General features: G+C 33.5%; 1 protein-coding gene across 1 annotated transcript in view; it reads right to left on the bottom strand.

Annotated features, from left to right (window-relative positions):
* LOC118204361 (beta-alanine transporter-like) overlaps positions 1-16,994 on the bottom strand; it is a 226,722-nt gene that overhangs the window by 26,894 nt on the left and 182,834 nt on the right. Inside the window, exons 6-9 of the mRNA XM_085826048.1 lie at positions 15,334-15,461; positions 10,202-10,416; positions 3,414-3,592; positions 1,265-1,449 (exon numbers count right to left, since the gene is read on the bottom strand). Of these exons, the coding sequence (XP_085682174.1) occupies positions 1,265-1,449; positions 3,414-3,592; positions 10,202-10,416; positions 15,334-15,461 (707 nt within the window). The remainder of the gene's footprint in view (positions 1-1,264; positions 1,450-3,413; positions 3,593-10,201; positions 10,417-15,333; positions 15,462-16,994) is intronic.

Below are 16,994 nucleotides of genomic sequence, written 5' to 3'. Positions count from 1 at the left end.
GTCATTAAGTTTCTGCCAGAAGCTATGCTTTATTAATATTTAACGTTATTAGCGTTTCTTAGTACGAAAGACATTCATATTTAGTTTTGTTAGCGTTTTAGTTAGCTACTTCCACTTGAAGAATAAATAAACTCCTATTATAATTATTCTTTTTGTAAATTTGCGCTCTTGATGGCTGGACAAGACGTAGCAATAACTCGTCTTTAATCTTACGAGGATTAAGCGGATAATCTTACTGATTAAAACCCTCTGAGTGACACGGGGTTTTGCTAAGGAAGCCCAAATTTTTGCGAACTGCCTGATGAAAAGGCATTTTGTATTTTAATACAAAAATTCCTCTGGTACTTCTTACCTGTATTTAATATAGTGGCTTAATGTCTTGGATATATTTCAAGATGCATATATATATGCGCATCTTGAAATACGTACTTGCAAACATCACAAAAAGTATTCTACGCCGTATATATACGGCCTTGCCGATCAAAGGATTAAAATTTATGGGCAAACATAAATGCAATAGAAAATCACAAGTGAGTTATTAATATCAAAATGATGTTTTTAAAAATTAGATTTTAAAGGAGTAGTGTATGAATTTTCCTCAGAAAACTTAAGACAAAAATTCATTCAAAGGATTTACATATATTGTAACTTCATGTGTTTTTTCAAAAATTGCAATACAATATAGATATTAATTATTTTCATAAATTATTCTAATTTTTAAAGAACTTGCACTCAAATTCTGACGAATTTAAAAGAACAAGTTATGTGTTTCTACAGATTTTAAGCAGGTCCGTATTTTGGAATTGCATATAAATCTTTGTTCCTTTATGCTTGTTATATGAATACATTGAAAAGAAATATTTGTTATAAAATGAGTGAAGTTAATTTTAAAGTTCTGATTGATTAGTGTCGAAACTGCATTTGCCTAGATAACACGTAACTTTGAAGCGGTCTTGTAGATCGTAGTCACAATTCTGAATGCAGTCAGCATATCCGGGTTATTGTAATTTATTTAATATGCCAGATATGAGTGTATTTTTCGAAAAATTATTATTCACCACTAAATGTGAAAAAGTCATACAATAAAGAAAACTTTTTGTTGCATTAAGACTGCGAATCAAAATATTACTTTGTGTGATAATGAAATATATTGCAAAATAATCTTTTGTTCTCGTAAAGGAAAAAAAAAAACTTTCTTTCCTAATATGGTAAAAAAAGTACAGCTTAAAAACTTGAAACTAGAAATATGTGATGCTTTACTTACTTGGGTGTGTTACAGCAATGACCACAGTTATGGGCTGACCATGGTTCCGCACACTGTGCCGGCACCACAGCTGGTTGGTTAAGGAAATTTACGAGACGCGTTTCAGGCAATCCCAATGCTACTAGGCCCCCTAGGATTTGTAGAACTCCTATAAGAGTCATTGGAAGGCTGTGCAGTGTGCGTCCCTTAAAGGAACAAAATAAATTAGCGAAAATATACAAAAATATTGTTCATTATATGTATTTAAACATACTAATATTAAACATAAATCCATTGAAATCTACTTCTGAGACTATGAAAGCTAAGTGAATTAACAAAAATCAAACCTGGATATTGAGGACCACAGTTGGCCTAACAAGTCATCATTATGGGTAGTAGAATATAAAATACAAAAAGAATTTTCTTTTTAAGCCCCCGAACGTGGTATTCCTAAATAACTCGTTTAACTTTTATTCTAAGTACATCATGGTGTCGAAAGAAAATGAGATTTCAATTGCAATAAGTTTCACAGCAAGAAAATATATTTTTTATCGCTTTTATGAATTTTGTACCCACAGTTAGTTAATTAAAATTATTTTTCTGTGCGTTTAATCTCTTTTAGTACTTCGATTTCTTTCACTAGCCTCACTAAAATTTAAAGAAGGAGAGAGTGAGAAGTTGGCGAGCAAAGGACTAAAATTAAGAGTGCATTTGAGCATGGCAAAGCACGCGATTGCTATCTGCTTAAGGAAAGAGATGTTTAAGTGAGGACATTCTAAGAGAAACTGCCCATATTTATGTTACATATCCAGAATAATTCAAAACCTGGCTAGCACATGTTAAATCTACTTAGTTAAATTATACGTAATTAAATTTTTTAACATTCCAAAACTCCGTAATGCATACACTTCCTTAATAACATCTTTCGTATTCTGCTGAATGTATTGCAAATTTTCCTACCTTTTACTAAAATGGGAAAGCATCCTCTTGAACTGTGAAATTTCTTTCGATTAATTTTTTATTTTCCAGTAAGCTAAAAGTTACAGGGTTAAGGGTTTACTCCCTTCAATTACTCATGCTCCTGTTATCTCATTTTCGGGTGGGTGCCATAAACTAAATATTCCGAAGCCTAATATTGAAAGATGAAAGGCTGAATTTAAAATGAAAATAGGAGGTTAATTTAAATTTACTATAAATCTGTGAGCAGTCAAAAAGCATATAAAAGAGAAATAAATCATATTGCAAAACAAAATACTGCAGTAAATTGATTTTAATATCAAGCAATTTAGTCTGAAGGATTTATTTGGTTACACAAATTACGTTCATTAACTAGATCAGAAACATTGTTAGTGATCTGGACTCACTCCAGGAAATCTAATTCGCTGATGGAAGACGCTTCCTTGAATACTTTTGGCTGCAGAGGAAAAGAAAATGTGATTTATTGAAGGTAATGATAGGCAATGGAGGATTTACAACAAGAGAGTTCCTCCCCCCCGAACGTACGTTCTGTGTTGTTTAGTCCAGATTTTCAAGGCTCTATTTGTTTGATTGATGTATATTCAGCAGTTCTGAAGAGAAAAACAATGCATTACAAGATATCATATCTAGAATGGGATCTTTAAGCAATGAATTATTGTAGCATAAGAAAACGAAACTTATGTAAAATACTCGTAATATTTTATAGGTGATGGATGAAAAAAAAAAAAAGAAATAACTGTTCCTGCAAATTTTGTATATATATATATATAAATAATTTTAGTGAAGTTATATGTAAAATTGTTGTATATCTTGTACGTTTTTTCTTTGTTGAGATGAAATGATTTAGCCTGTTTCTCAATAATATAACATAAGAAACCCTACTAGACTAAAATTAACAGATGTCATTAACATATTGTCAGACGCCCTTATCATTCCTACAGTTGAGGAGGACTTTCTATTTGAACTTCGAAATTAGAGTCATGAATATTTAGTAGCTTAACACTGACTTTTATTTGCTCATTATTAGTTTCTTTAAAGTTTAAGTATGATTAACATTTAAAAACAACCAATACATGTTTTAGAAGTTTTTACATGGAGCTACTAAATATCATATATTTTGTTTCAGACGGATATGGTGATGGACGTCACACACACTCACTCTTGGAAGAACATAAAAAGCTAAATATCTTACCTGATATATGAGCAAAGGTAGGAAGACGGGGCACGTGAGGCTGACGATCTCCGCCACGACTAGGGCCGTTTCTCGCAGACCCTGGGGCAGTAGTTCGGCAGTCCACAACGGCAGCACGAAGTAAGAGATGGACACGCTGAGTTTTGTAGAAACAAACAGCGTCAGGGACGCTGATTTTCCTAAATGCACAACAATAGAAAATGAGTGAATAAAAGTTGTCAACAGTTAGTGAAAGGTAAGCCTGAAAATGCTGTGTAAGTGATAAATATCAATTGTTCTTTTTAAGCCTGAAAGTTAAACTTTATTCAAATTCGTTTGGGTTTTGCTAAGCACTAAATTCAAAAGGTATTCTGTAATAAACTTTCCCAAACAACCCTTTCTTGCTATGTATTACTAAGGTAACGATATGTAATCCACATGCCGTTACATATTGTAGATTTTCTATTGGGATTCCTTTTGAAATAGACAGAAAACAGTTAATTTGCAAGGGCTAGACTCGAGTTCATATTGGAAAAATGAGAAGTTAAAATGTTTAACCCCTTTAAGGTATTTCTCCCGCTTTCTAAGCATGCCTTCGTGGTGTAATGGTCAACACGCGCCCGAACTAAAGAAGATGGTGGATGATGATTCTCCACCCCCCAGGATTTGGCGATTTGATCCTCTAATCCGCAGTCTCCCTTTAAAAGGGGGGTATCTAAGGTATTTCTCCCGCCTTCTTACTTTGCCTTCGTGGTGTATTGGTCTAAAATAACCTCGGTGCGTATTCGAGAGGTCCGTGGTTCGAGTCTCGGAGAGGGCATTTCTCATTTTTCATCTCTCATGCTTTCAAAATATGCCTAATGTCTCGACACTCCTCAAGATGCATTGCAATTTTTACTTCGAAATACCTGTCTTGCGAAAATAGAGTTTTGAAAACACAAACATTGAATGTTTGGTTTTTATGATACTGGTTACATAACCTTATGAATAATTGAGATCAATATCTATTAGCCCCTCCATAGCTTAGCTTACCCGTTCGGGCATGTATATTTCTTGGTCCCTTTAACTATCTTCTGTGCGCCTCCTAATTCAATCTCACTTAACCATCCTCTAATCTGATTTCCCTGACTGATCATAAAACTCAGTGCTACTAAATCTCCGCTTCTTCTATGTCGTAGGTTTATCTGCAGCCGGAAATAAGCGAATTCCAATTAATATTTTAGATCAACTTTAATTTCATCACCTTAATTCCTTTTCCTTTACTTGTCAATTTAATTCCTTTTGTGCAACTATACTTAACCATTTTTATGGCGGCAATTTTATCCCATCCCCCCAAAAAAAATCATGAAATCGTAAGAGTAATCCCTAAAAATCTATAAAACATTCATGAACCGGGATTTTCACTGTACTTTCGCTAAACATTTTGTGATCAATGACTCACACTGGATACTTTGAAAGGGAAGATGTATACCAGAAATGAAGTAATACAACAAATAACTAGTAAGTGACTAAATAAAATTAATATTACGTGCAATTTTAAAGTAAAATTTACATTTATAAAATAAATTCTTTAATCTTATTCATCCTCGTAAAATTAGATCGAGAATAACACTTAAAAAGACGTTGCTTGTCTACGATGTACTCTACATACACAGATACTCTCATTGACTAGAACTCGTTAAGAAAAATAATCAATCAGCATTGAAATTTCTGTTCGGCATTACTAGGTAAGAGGTGATATTTTAAGTAACCTCGGGTGATGAATTTTGTCTCCAGCAAAACTTTCAATTTCGAATTTTTCTCGTTCAACAAAATTTACAGGAATTCGAGTTCAGTCTTTTAGCTTGGCTAATGGAATAAGACTGTTTTACTCTTAGTAGACCAAAAAGGCTATTAGTCTGGAAACGTCATTTTACTTCAAATCACATAAAATGGCCGAATCAGATTTCAAATTGTTGCCACTAAATATTATCGCCCTGTATTATGTTTAAAGGAACTAAATAATGAATAATCTACATGAATGTGTGTGTGTTTCTTGCATTGTAAAAAAGGAAACGGTACTCAGAGTCAACAAATTCTGAATAACATATTCCTCCATCCGAACATGGGCACCTGGAAGTCCGGAAATTGTTTTATTGTCTATTTCATATTTTGCAAAATTTTAATGAATTTTGGATTAAAAGAAACTCAACAGTTTCAAAGCGAGCAATAACAACAGCAAGCAATGTAATAAATAAAACATTTTTATCTCTAGCGTACCACGCGAGATTGTCTATCGGAAAATTCTAACGATATGCTGTTTTTAAATATATTTAGCCCAATATGGCGTTAGCCCAAATGCTCTTGAAACGTGTATGTGTCTGAAAGAAACGCCCGTTTGGGTGTAATCTAAAATCTGAAAGCTTTCCGATTTCTTAATGTATTTATTATTATTGTTTTGAAATGAGATATTTGACCCGAAATTTAAAGAAAGTAGCAAAATATTTTTTAATATGGCAATAATACAGCAATTTAATAAAATTAGAAGAATAATAAGAAAACTTCGAAAATTATTAATGTGTTGGATATTTGAAAATAAACTGATAATTCCAAAATTTTAGAAAATTCTCTAAGCCCAAAACTAATTACGTATCACTGTGCGGCGTTAGAATGAATGTCCTAGCAAACAGAAGCTGCTATCCGTAAAACTGAGTTCACCTGTATATCTACTTATCCAGCAGGAGTATTAAGCGTCCAGGAAAGCATCAATGTAGCATTGTATCATTTAAATATTTATATACGTTGATTCTCTTTTCGATGTTTATTTAATCAGGTTTAGCGAGAGCACTTCAGCCAATAATACTCATTCTTGAGTTGTCAGAAAGGCAATCTAAGTTCTTATAAAGGCGTGTTCTGTAGTTTGAATTTCGGTTCGGAACCTCTTAGTTTCATTTCATTATACATGGTAAAATCATGTTTATGGCTTGAAGACGAGTCTGTTAAAAGGAAAATGAGCTTATTTTTAATAAATAGTTTTCAAGTTGGCCATCGCACTTTGAGAAAAATCTCTCGGTTTCTCACATTTCAAGATGGGCTGTTATGATACACAAGTCTTAAAAATTATATTAAATGCTTATTCCCTTGCAGATATTATTATCGCGTGTGTCAGTCTTCCATAAAACGATAAAATATAGCTTCATGTCTGATAGCTTTGTATTTGATGAATTCCTTTGATTTCAGCAGAATTTTTTTTATAAAATACACTTTGACAGAAAAAATGCTCTTTAAATTATGCTTCCCAGGCGTTTTAGTTTCAGTGGTTCGAATCTCCAGAATGGTAGGCCTATTTCTGCTTTCAGGCAATGAATCGAAAATCCATTTTGATACCGCACGCTTTATCTATAACATTCATTAACATATATAATCAAAACTCCATGTTAACTCAAAATTAAGGTAAATAGGAAGTCATTTAAAAATCACACGATACAGAAATAATGCTTTTTACCTGTATTTTCAAGTAGTTAAATATGGAAAATATGTCCATCTGGTTTCGACAATTTAATCAGTGTGAAAACAAAGAACACATTGTCAGCCACTGGAAAATGAACATGCGTATATAATGACGACACTTTCCAATCACTGTGACATTATCCGTTATCATTACTATTATCTCAAATATTTTACCTTTCTCTTAGTAATTTCCGTAGAAAGTTTTATCTTACTTTGACAGCTTGTGATAGTAATATGGTATTTTAGTTCGGTGAATATATTCTAAAAAAAAGGTTCGTACCTGAATCAGGGAAAACTTTTTCTATTCCTTCGAATTAACGTTCGTCATTTGCAATGTGTTTTTGATAGGACTGAAGCACAGTTCCTGAAAATTATTCAATATCTCAGGACTCTGAATGTCAAGAATAACCGAAAAGCTTTCTCTTTTAGGGCTGCTTCAGGTGTGAGAACAGAGAGAAGCCCTCTGTAGCAAGATCAGACGAGCGTGGTAGATGATCGGAAGCTACAACTCTGTATAGGCTATACCGTTTTTCACATGGATGGCCTAAGCATTATCACGGAGGAAGAGCCAACAGCCCTTCTTATGTCTTTTGGACGCATACGACAAATGCCTTGCGCCGAATTTTCCAGAACATCTTTGTACGTGTTAGAATTCTTTATTACTCTTTCTGACAATCACTGTCTTTGCTTTTTCTATGCTTTCATACCTGTCACAAGTCCTTACGCCTATCAATTAAAGTGTGGTTTCAAAGAATTCCATCCATTCTTTGAAACGTTTAACTCATTCATAATTGCACATAAATACCAAACCTCTGTATCTGTAATTTTGTTTCATTGTTGTGTGGCAAAATGTTCATTAGCTAATTAATTTAATTAACTGCTGTTAAGGTTTTCGTTTAACTGAAAATGTTTATGACTAAGGTAACGAAAATTTAGTATTTGGCAGTTATAAGCTTTCGTTGCCTAAATTTTCGGTTCTCAGTTTTTTACGAAGAGCAGACAGTGTTTTCAGCGAACATCTGAATCGAAGCGGAGGATTATTTTGTCAGTGTTTCCGAAACAATTCTCTTGGGAAGATCTATGAATGGGAGTTTACTTCGAACGACGGAGATTCGAGTGAATTCCTTTTGGCTGCAGTTAAAAGGTCAGGACTGACTGTATCTCCATATTGTTTTCGGAAGCTAACAGAGATCGAAGTTCAGGTTCTCACACTTATGATTGGTTCATTTTGAAGGTGTCAAGATGGCAGTCTTTGTTGCAGCAGTTGTGTTTCTATTCGTTTGATTGGACTGAAAATAATAAAAAGAAAAATGAGAAAATTCATCCTGTTGGTCAAACATAATTTTTATATTTATCTTTCAGCCTACTGAGTGGAGTACCGAGGTTTCCTCCAGGTTTGCACGATAGGAAAATTTAGATTGGTCTAAAATTTTAAGGACTAAAAAAAAGTGAACAATAAGGAATCGGGTTCAGCCTGCCTTGCAGCGGGTTTGCTTGCGCAAGTAGGCTAGAGCATTAGTATTGCTATAGACGAGCTTTTACCAGGACATTTTAAATTTCTTCGTTACTGGTCTTCAGAAAAAAAAAGTTCCTCTCCGGTAAATTGATAATATTTAAGGTATTTTTCAAGACATTCCAGCTTCTTCTTGATGACGATCATCTAAAAGTTATTAATTTCGTTAATGGAATCCCAGATTCTCGTCAAAAGTACGATTCAGCACTTTAACCTGGGGAATGATATAGGAAGAGAGTAACCATGGAGCTGATGAGAATTATTTGCACTGAAGAAACTCCTGTATCTCGTCGCTTGTGCATCTTTGAACTAACCTCAATTCGTTGTCTTTTGTGTTATATACCGAGAAACCAGGCGGAGAAAATTACTTGCATGACAAGGTACGTCATATCAGGAAGACTCATCGAAAAGTGTGTTTAGGGTGTGTGATGAAAAATGGCTGCTGGATATCTGGACTTAAATCTGTGATTTTTCGCCAGGAAGTTTCAGAGTTAAGGAAACAGTTTGAATTTTTCTGTTAAACTCAGTATGTGTAATATTAAGAACTTTAATTTATTTTTTCTGTTAAAGGAAGTTCTTAACTGTATTGGTGAATTTATATCATTGATAACAATTCAAATTAATCAGTTATGCATACCTGTAAGTCGAATCTGGATGTTTCAGAGTAAACTGAATTAACAGTGGTAGGGCAGATATCATTACCTCTTACGAATACCTGCTTAAGGATTTTAAAAATGCTTGTACTAATGAATTAAGAATAACAGCGCATGAATCTGTTTATATTATGTGTGATCATACTGTAAGGATATTTTAGGGATAGTCTGGCCAGATATTTTACGATAATCTAAAATTAATAACTGTGTTTAATATTAAATATCGTTGTATGTATTACTTTTGTTATTAATTTATGGTCTCCCCATCACTCCATTTGTTTGAGCTATACTATCTAGGAATTTGCTTATTTATAAGGGAAAAAATACAAAACATGTACTTAAAACGTACTAACCACTTATTCTTACTATGAATAATTATTAATAAATCATGGTTAATTGAGGTGCCGAGGAGCTAGTTAAATTAGCTGAAACTATTATTTTAAGGATACTAATTAATTGGTATGAACGAATATTTCTTCCCTGGTGTTTGTCAGGTTGTGTATTAACACATTGAATTTTTGGCTATCTTAAGAAAGATTATGTATTTTATTTTGGTGATATTGTGTTTACAAGAAGGTCAGCTTAGGAACCCAAATAAACTTCTATTAACCTAATTTTTCAATTTTTCACTACTATTTCTGCTGATAGATGGATCTACTTTATCACTCGTTTTACTACTTTTGGCCATATACACAACCGTGGCTTTTCCTTCGTTGCAGATTTCTTTGCTCCTGATGAAGAGAAGCTACCTGTTACCCTCGAAATCGATACAGTTTAACTAATATCTACGCCTAACACAAGGTTGTTGCTTCGTCTATTTTTTGTTTTATTTTGACATATTTTTCCTTCTGTCTTGAACGTTGTCATATTAACAATCAGATTTAGGTTTCACACATAAAACATTGCTTTTGATCTATTAATAGTTATGCAAAAAATTCTTGGTTAATGAAACTTTTGTTCTAAAATGTCAGAAAAGTGTAGGGGAATATATTGTGCCGTACCATTTACATTGATAATACCTTTCTTTCTCTAAGCTTTTAGGGTAGCTTTTCGTAAAAAAAGCTCTTTCGCTGCGTTTCGGCGAAGCCAAAGTCAAAAGATATCTCGACTATAGTTCAAAACTTCAGGATCGGCAAGTTTTCAAAGAAACTCACCTCGTCTCCTGGTTGCCATGGTGACGCAGAGCACTCCTCCTAAGGCACAGGTGACGCAGTAAGAGCACCTTCGGCTTCCACACCGCAATACAAGGGCAGCGACCGCCCAGCCTAGCACCTCCGTTACGGCGGATAACAGCAGGTTGAGGTGCACGTCGCCCTGCAGCTCTACGCACAAGTAGTTGAGGCCCAGGAAAGATGCCGTGCTCGTCAACCTGAAAGAGGAACAACGCCAGTTTATTAATTTTATTCCTCAAATGCTTATTATCAAATAATTAAGTACAATCAGTTCCTGAAAAGCAAAGTTTCGAATAATATAAATGCACCAAGAATCACCACTTCAAATAAAATAAATATTCTCAGACATTACATTATTCATTTCGTTTAAGGTATTATTAATTTGTAGACACAAGAACCCGTGTGACAACCAGTGGGATAAAAGCTGTTTCATCTGGAAAGAATTTCATCCAAAGAAGTGAACACACCATCTAGTGTATAGTTCAAGGTCATTTACCAGTAAATAATAAATATTTGAAAAGAAATTTCTTTATTCTGCCTTTCAAAAAAGAGATTAATTGGCGTGAATCAATGGTATTCCAAGATCCGTAGTTTTCATATAAGCAATAATAAGCTTAAACACCATAAAATTATTTCTACACCACCATTTCCTAAACTGTGTTCCGTGGAATACCAATGTTCTGCAAATAGTCATTAAGCGTTCAGCGAAAAATTGTAAAACTCAGGTTAAATAACAACAGAACATTATCTGCTTTTATATATTTAACTTAATTTATAACCCTTCGTAAAAAAATTAAAGAGAAAACAAAAATAATGTAGCTAAAATCGCGCACGTAATACATTTAGTAATGTTACACGACATTAGATGAGTTCACACTGTCAATGATGTATATGGAAAATGCATTTCCGTTAGTCTTTCTGTTTTGTCTCATTCTGTGCGCAGAAGCAAAGAAATGTTGTAGAATCACTTTTGTATTTTAAATAATGTTAGTTTTCTTTGGGCACTTTAATTTTTTATTTTATCTTCTGTTTGAAAATGGTAAGTAAATAGAAAAATTTTACTAATTAATAACATTATTATTTTTTAATCATCAAATGTGTTACTGTTTAAAATAATGAATACTGTAGTTTTCCCCTGCGATGGAGTGTATTAACACTTTAAACCAAAGATTCAAGTATAATAAAGGCATTGAAAATCAATTTTTTTTAACTATTTTTATACAATTTGCCTTTTTTAATTAATTTTATGCATCACTATTTTTATATTAAGAACTAAAACATGTTTTCTCTCTATATATATTGCATTAAAATGCTAATAAATGTTTATATATTTTATTATTTATCTAGTATATCAGTGTTTTGATTTATTATAACTGAAAATCCAAATTCAATCTGGTGTTCTTTAAAAATCCCAGAACTTAAAGTGTGTGTTCCACCATAAGAAAATATTCGGAAACACAGCTCTACACTGCCCAAAATTTATTTGTGCTCATATAGAATCCTAGTTAATAAAGAACATTCAGCAGTCTGCACGTAAAATCGTAAGAAAAATGAAAACGCTATTAATTTTACACAAATGTAGCAATCCACAAAACCATTACTAATTATTTTCAATCCGTAAATACTAAAATATTTTTTCAAATGTTTCTTAATCTCCTTTCTTCGTTTGTAACTAACTCATGTTGCAAATTCAAAAATTTTTAATTTCTGGACGAGGGAAGAAAGGGATATATACTCAGTGCACCAGATACAATAAATCTTCATCTGGGCTAATATGATAAAGAAGAACGAAGGCAGGCAACTTTCATTACTCTAGTTACCATCAGATAAGACGAACATAATGTTGCAAGGAAAGGCGGGATTCGCTAGAAAATACAGTGTCATGCCACTGTTACGTTGGATTCACCATTGTAGGTGTGCTGCTTCCTATAGTGAAGCCCATGTTCACCTTTCTTTTTACATAGACGTCGTAGCACTGTACGTCAGAACACTTCGTGTCCAAGACCAGCTGCTGACCTGAGCTATATAATGTGGATTTTCGAAACATAACAGCAATGATGTCAAGAAGTTTGTCCTCTTCTACATTGGATAAATTAGAACAGTTAAGTTCTCTCACGTCAGTCGTGTAATTCGCTGTTTTGGTCCCATCAATTCCAAATTCTCATAACAATCACTGTATTTCGACTCATGGCCAGCCGCAATTACAGAGTATGTTAATTTGCAATGCCTGTAGATTATTATTCTTTCACTTTGCAGTTCTAAAGATACTGGTATGACTGAAGGTTTTAGTATGGCTCCTTACATACTCTATAGCAAAACACCTAAGGAAAGTTTAAAGAATGAACGCGATTTCAAAATGAAAAAGCAGCATTTCTATATTGCTTTGCAGTATTACTTTCTTACCTGCCGTGAAATGGCATTCATTTGCATAACTAAGTAATTCGGTACCTTTTACGCAGATTTTGGTTTTGGTAAATTTCCTTCATGGTGGAGCAATTTTAATAGCAAGCACCTGCATATTGTTTGCATGCATTTTTATTATTAGCAAATTGATAAATTTAAATGCGCTTTTTTTTAAAATATAAGGTTTTTAATGTAGTAACATAACTTTTGATGTAAATTATTATTATTTATAATTCGAATGGAATTTTTGCTTAAAAAGTACAATAAAGCTATCGTATTCAGCCCTTCTACAGATACATAGTTCTAAGCATAGAGCATCTTACGAAGAAGTTCCATATGGTAAAGACATAAATATTTTGGTTTTATTACATAATGCAGAAAAGTTCATATGAAAGGAACTTAGTATATATTTAAGTTTATAAATTTCATTATAGGTAAATATTATAGTATGCACAAAACACGCTATAACGTATACAAGTCAGTATTCCAAATCTGTAATTAAAACTATGCGGAAGCTTCTACAGCTGTTTCCACTTTAAGTATAACACATTTTTATGATTTAAACAGTATTTTATTCGATCTAGTAGTTATGTTTTGTGCGCTAAATCATAATATTTCGAACATAGATGCGAAGTCTGAATTTTTATGTTACCATTTCAAAAGCGTTCCATGACTGCACTAATTCGGGCAAAATTTCGCACTTATAACTCACCCTTAAAAAGGTTGTGGAACAATATGACAAGCATCCTATGATAATAATTATCATGCATTAGGCATATAACAGTGAGCCCGATAATACTGGGATTTAATAATAATGTCTCAAGAAAAGGCATATTTCATTTTTGGATACAGAGTTTAGGAACCGATACACAATCACAGATTGGGTTTAGATAGCTCACTCGTCAAGGCTATTCGGATATTAGATATTTGCTGACTAAAAACGAGTCCTTGGTCTAGCCATTAACATTTCTAACTATTTCGGGAAGATGAAAGAATCATATATGGAGAAAATACAAAGAATTAATGAATTGTATATAGAACTAAGATATTTTACATGCTGTGGTATTCCTCTAGTAGTATGATTATTTCGCTTTGCTGATACTCAAGAGAACCCTGGTACGTCTACAGGGATACTAGTTAACATTATGTGCGTTGGAGAACAAGAACACAATTTTCTCACTGATGGATTTAATCTTTATACTTTTAATTTCTCTTTCTAGGGTTATTAAAGCAATGTAATAAATTTAGTGTAGATCAACAAATATTGGGCACATGGTGACTTCCTTTTCTACGCCTAGAGCGTATCTCGTTTACTCTTTACACATCACCACTTTTAATGGTGCCACATCACTACAGTGCATTACATCTACAAGAATGTTACATAGATTTACAATGAATTATACGCACGTATCATTCATTGTAGATGAATGATACGCACGTATTATTGCTGATGCATCTTAATACCATGTACTTGTTTCGATGGGTTATTGATGGGTCTGACCTCTTCAATCACTGTGAATCTATACAAACTTAAGTTAATGTACGGTGGTTGGACGAATATTTGCTAATATTTGCTCGAGTACGGAATCTTGCCAAGGCCAACTATGCCACCAGATCTCAACGTTATCGAACTTATCCGCACAACATGCTGTGAAACACAGAAATCCTATACCTCGGAAGTAACGAAATTATAAATCTGTGTGCTGGAAAGTTGTCCGGTGTAGAATAATACTGCATATATATGTAATCGATTTTCTGCAGTTCTGTATTCCTGTAAAGGACTATCAACTTGGTATACCCGTTTGGTTTTTACTTCAGGGTATATTTTCAAGTCTGAGTAATGAAATAAAAAACATTTGTTAAAATAGGGATAGAGAATTATAGATTCAAAGTAGATTTTATTGCCCAGTTTTCCTAACTCGAATTTTGTTTAAGCAGAATTTTGCTAGAAGGATTTCAAGTGCATATTTGAAGCAAATGTTTTTCGAAACGAAATAAACATTGCGAGGTATGGAAGACTCCACGAAAGTCCCACCCCTCAAATTCTGGTAGCAATGTAGCTCAACCCACTCTTTTGAAGAAAACAAACCGAAGTCGGAAGCATAGCTTTCGAAACAGCCATTCCGCCAATCCAAAATACGTGATTGAAAAAATAGCACGAATCAATAAACCCAAGTAAGTATTCAATAAAGCATTTCTTTCTTCCATAAAACTGCGGTACACAACGTGACCTCCCGAGATATTTTCTTCGCAATATACAGTGGCCATAAAATTTCCACTACAACGAAACCCTGGAAACATTTTGTAAGTTCAAACGGTGCATCATTTTTCACTCATCCGAGTGAAAAATAACCCCTGTTGCGAAAAAGAACAAAATCATAAAAGAGAATGCTTTGGAGTAAAGGGATAGTGGAGCGTCAGACGGAGTACCACGTCTAACTTAAACGGGATTTATGAAGCGAAGTAAAAATGATACAATGATTCCTCCCATCGATCCATAATGACCCCTAAATCGAAGTTTTTCAAAAGTCAAAGGCTTTGATTTCGATTCAACTGCCTGTTGTAGAACGTTTCAAAATTATTACACAACTCCATATTTCGGGAATGATTTGCTGAAGTTCGAAAGGAATATAAAAACACTCAGTTACTAATAAGATTTATAGATAGCGTATTGGAAATTGTGCGTTGCGAGAATGTAAACTTCTACTTACCAGCTGAACATGAGCATAATTGTTCGCTTTCGGAGACCTCGAACGCGAAAGATATCTTTAACAGCTTGTTTCTGCGTTCTTGGTTCATGTTTATGTTCCCTCAGACTTCGCTCCAAAATGAACTTTCTCTGAAAGGCAAAAATGAAGCTGTATAAATTGCGCTAAAAATGTGCTGACTCAAGCTGTATAATGTAACTGCCAAAAATCAAAATACTTGCAAAAATATAAAATAAGACTACAAATAACGTTAACGAAAAGCATTACAAATATTGAACACGACTTTAATTTTTTGCTTGTCCCTGAGTGGTACAATTGTTAGCGATTGTAGGCTTCAGTATCGATGGGTTCGGCTTCGAATTGGAGATGGAAGTGAGTGTAAATGTCCAACGTCTTTGCGCTTGAGGTCACTTAAAATGCACATCCAGAGTTTTGGTGGTATTTAAAGACAAGTAGGAAGTCCTTTAAACTTGCGATGAGTTTGGGCAGTGTCACGTACAAGGCGGGACAGGCCTATACCGGGAACTGCTCATATGTCTCATACAGTAATATTTATGACTTCAGTAATATTTGTAACTTCAAATTCACGAATCTAATTTTTTGCTACAGTGTAACGTTAAAGCTCAATTCAGATAAAACGTCATATTTCAAACCCGCATCAATTTCTGCCCACTTTCTTTTAAATGCTACATAAAAAAAATTGAACTTGTATTACAATTTGATTAAAATTAAAATAAGAAATGTATAGAGAATTTTTCAATCTATGCACTGCTGCGAAATTGCCTAACTACGAAAATATGGTTGCAGACTACAGTACGGAGTAATTTACCATTTTAGTAGATAGATGTTGGAATCTGCCTATTAAAATATATTATAAATCTATTTTATTAATCCGCTTAGAGTGTAAAATGCATTAGTTGTACTCATAATTATAGTAAAGTAAAACAAAAATTTATCATCAATTGCAGTTTTGTTGAAGCTTTATTAAAACCTCGCTGTGAGTGCAGTAAAACGTATAGTGCCTTAGGTGGGATTTGGAGAGCTCAGTCTAAGCGAGATAAGTTTTGAAGCATGTTTTCCTGTATCTTCGATAGGAACGGAGTGAATGCTAAGTAATATTGCTTACCATGAAAATGTCGTAAGATTCTAAGAAATCTAAAATTCGGTTTGAAATAGTCCAAGTTATGCACTGGAGTAGCAAAGCTATGTTAAAGTTTGTTTGTTATTTGAATATGACTAAAAATGTAAGAGTTTCTGCTTAAGGAGAGGGATGCCTTCGTGAAGAACCTTTCAAAGAAAACTGGTTTGTATTCATATTACATATGATGAATCCACGAAAGCAAGCCGACTTTCCTAGATTCGAAGCCAAGGCAAACTACTAGTAGTCATTCAACAGTTTTTAACTTCTCTTGGTAAACCTAAAATGAGCTTGAACGAAATAGTCACGAAAAAGCTTTTCAGTTTTTGCTAATTTGAGGAAATGTTTATGTTAGGTAATTTTTAATTTACTCAGTACTATTACTTTGACAAAGATATTTACTTTATGCATACGCTGGTTGAAAACATATTAAGGAAATCAAATAAAATGAGTTTATTTTTCTTATTTTAATTTACAAATAATATAAATTCTGTCTCTAGTTGAAAAATGTTTCGCAGGGGTTGTT

This window comes from Stegodyphus dumicola, chromosome 10 (assembly GCF_044657685.1).
Source record: "Stegodyphus dumicola isolate Sdum_Otavi_A_Nest chromosome 10, ASM4465768v1".
Taxonomy (NCBI): Eukaryota; Metazoa; Arthropoda; class Arachnida; order Araneae; family Eresidae; genus Stegodyphus; species Stegodyphus dumicola.
Note: the sequence above shows the minus strand (reverse complement) of the source record. Positions and strands in the feature narration are given on the sequence as shown.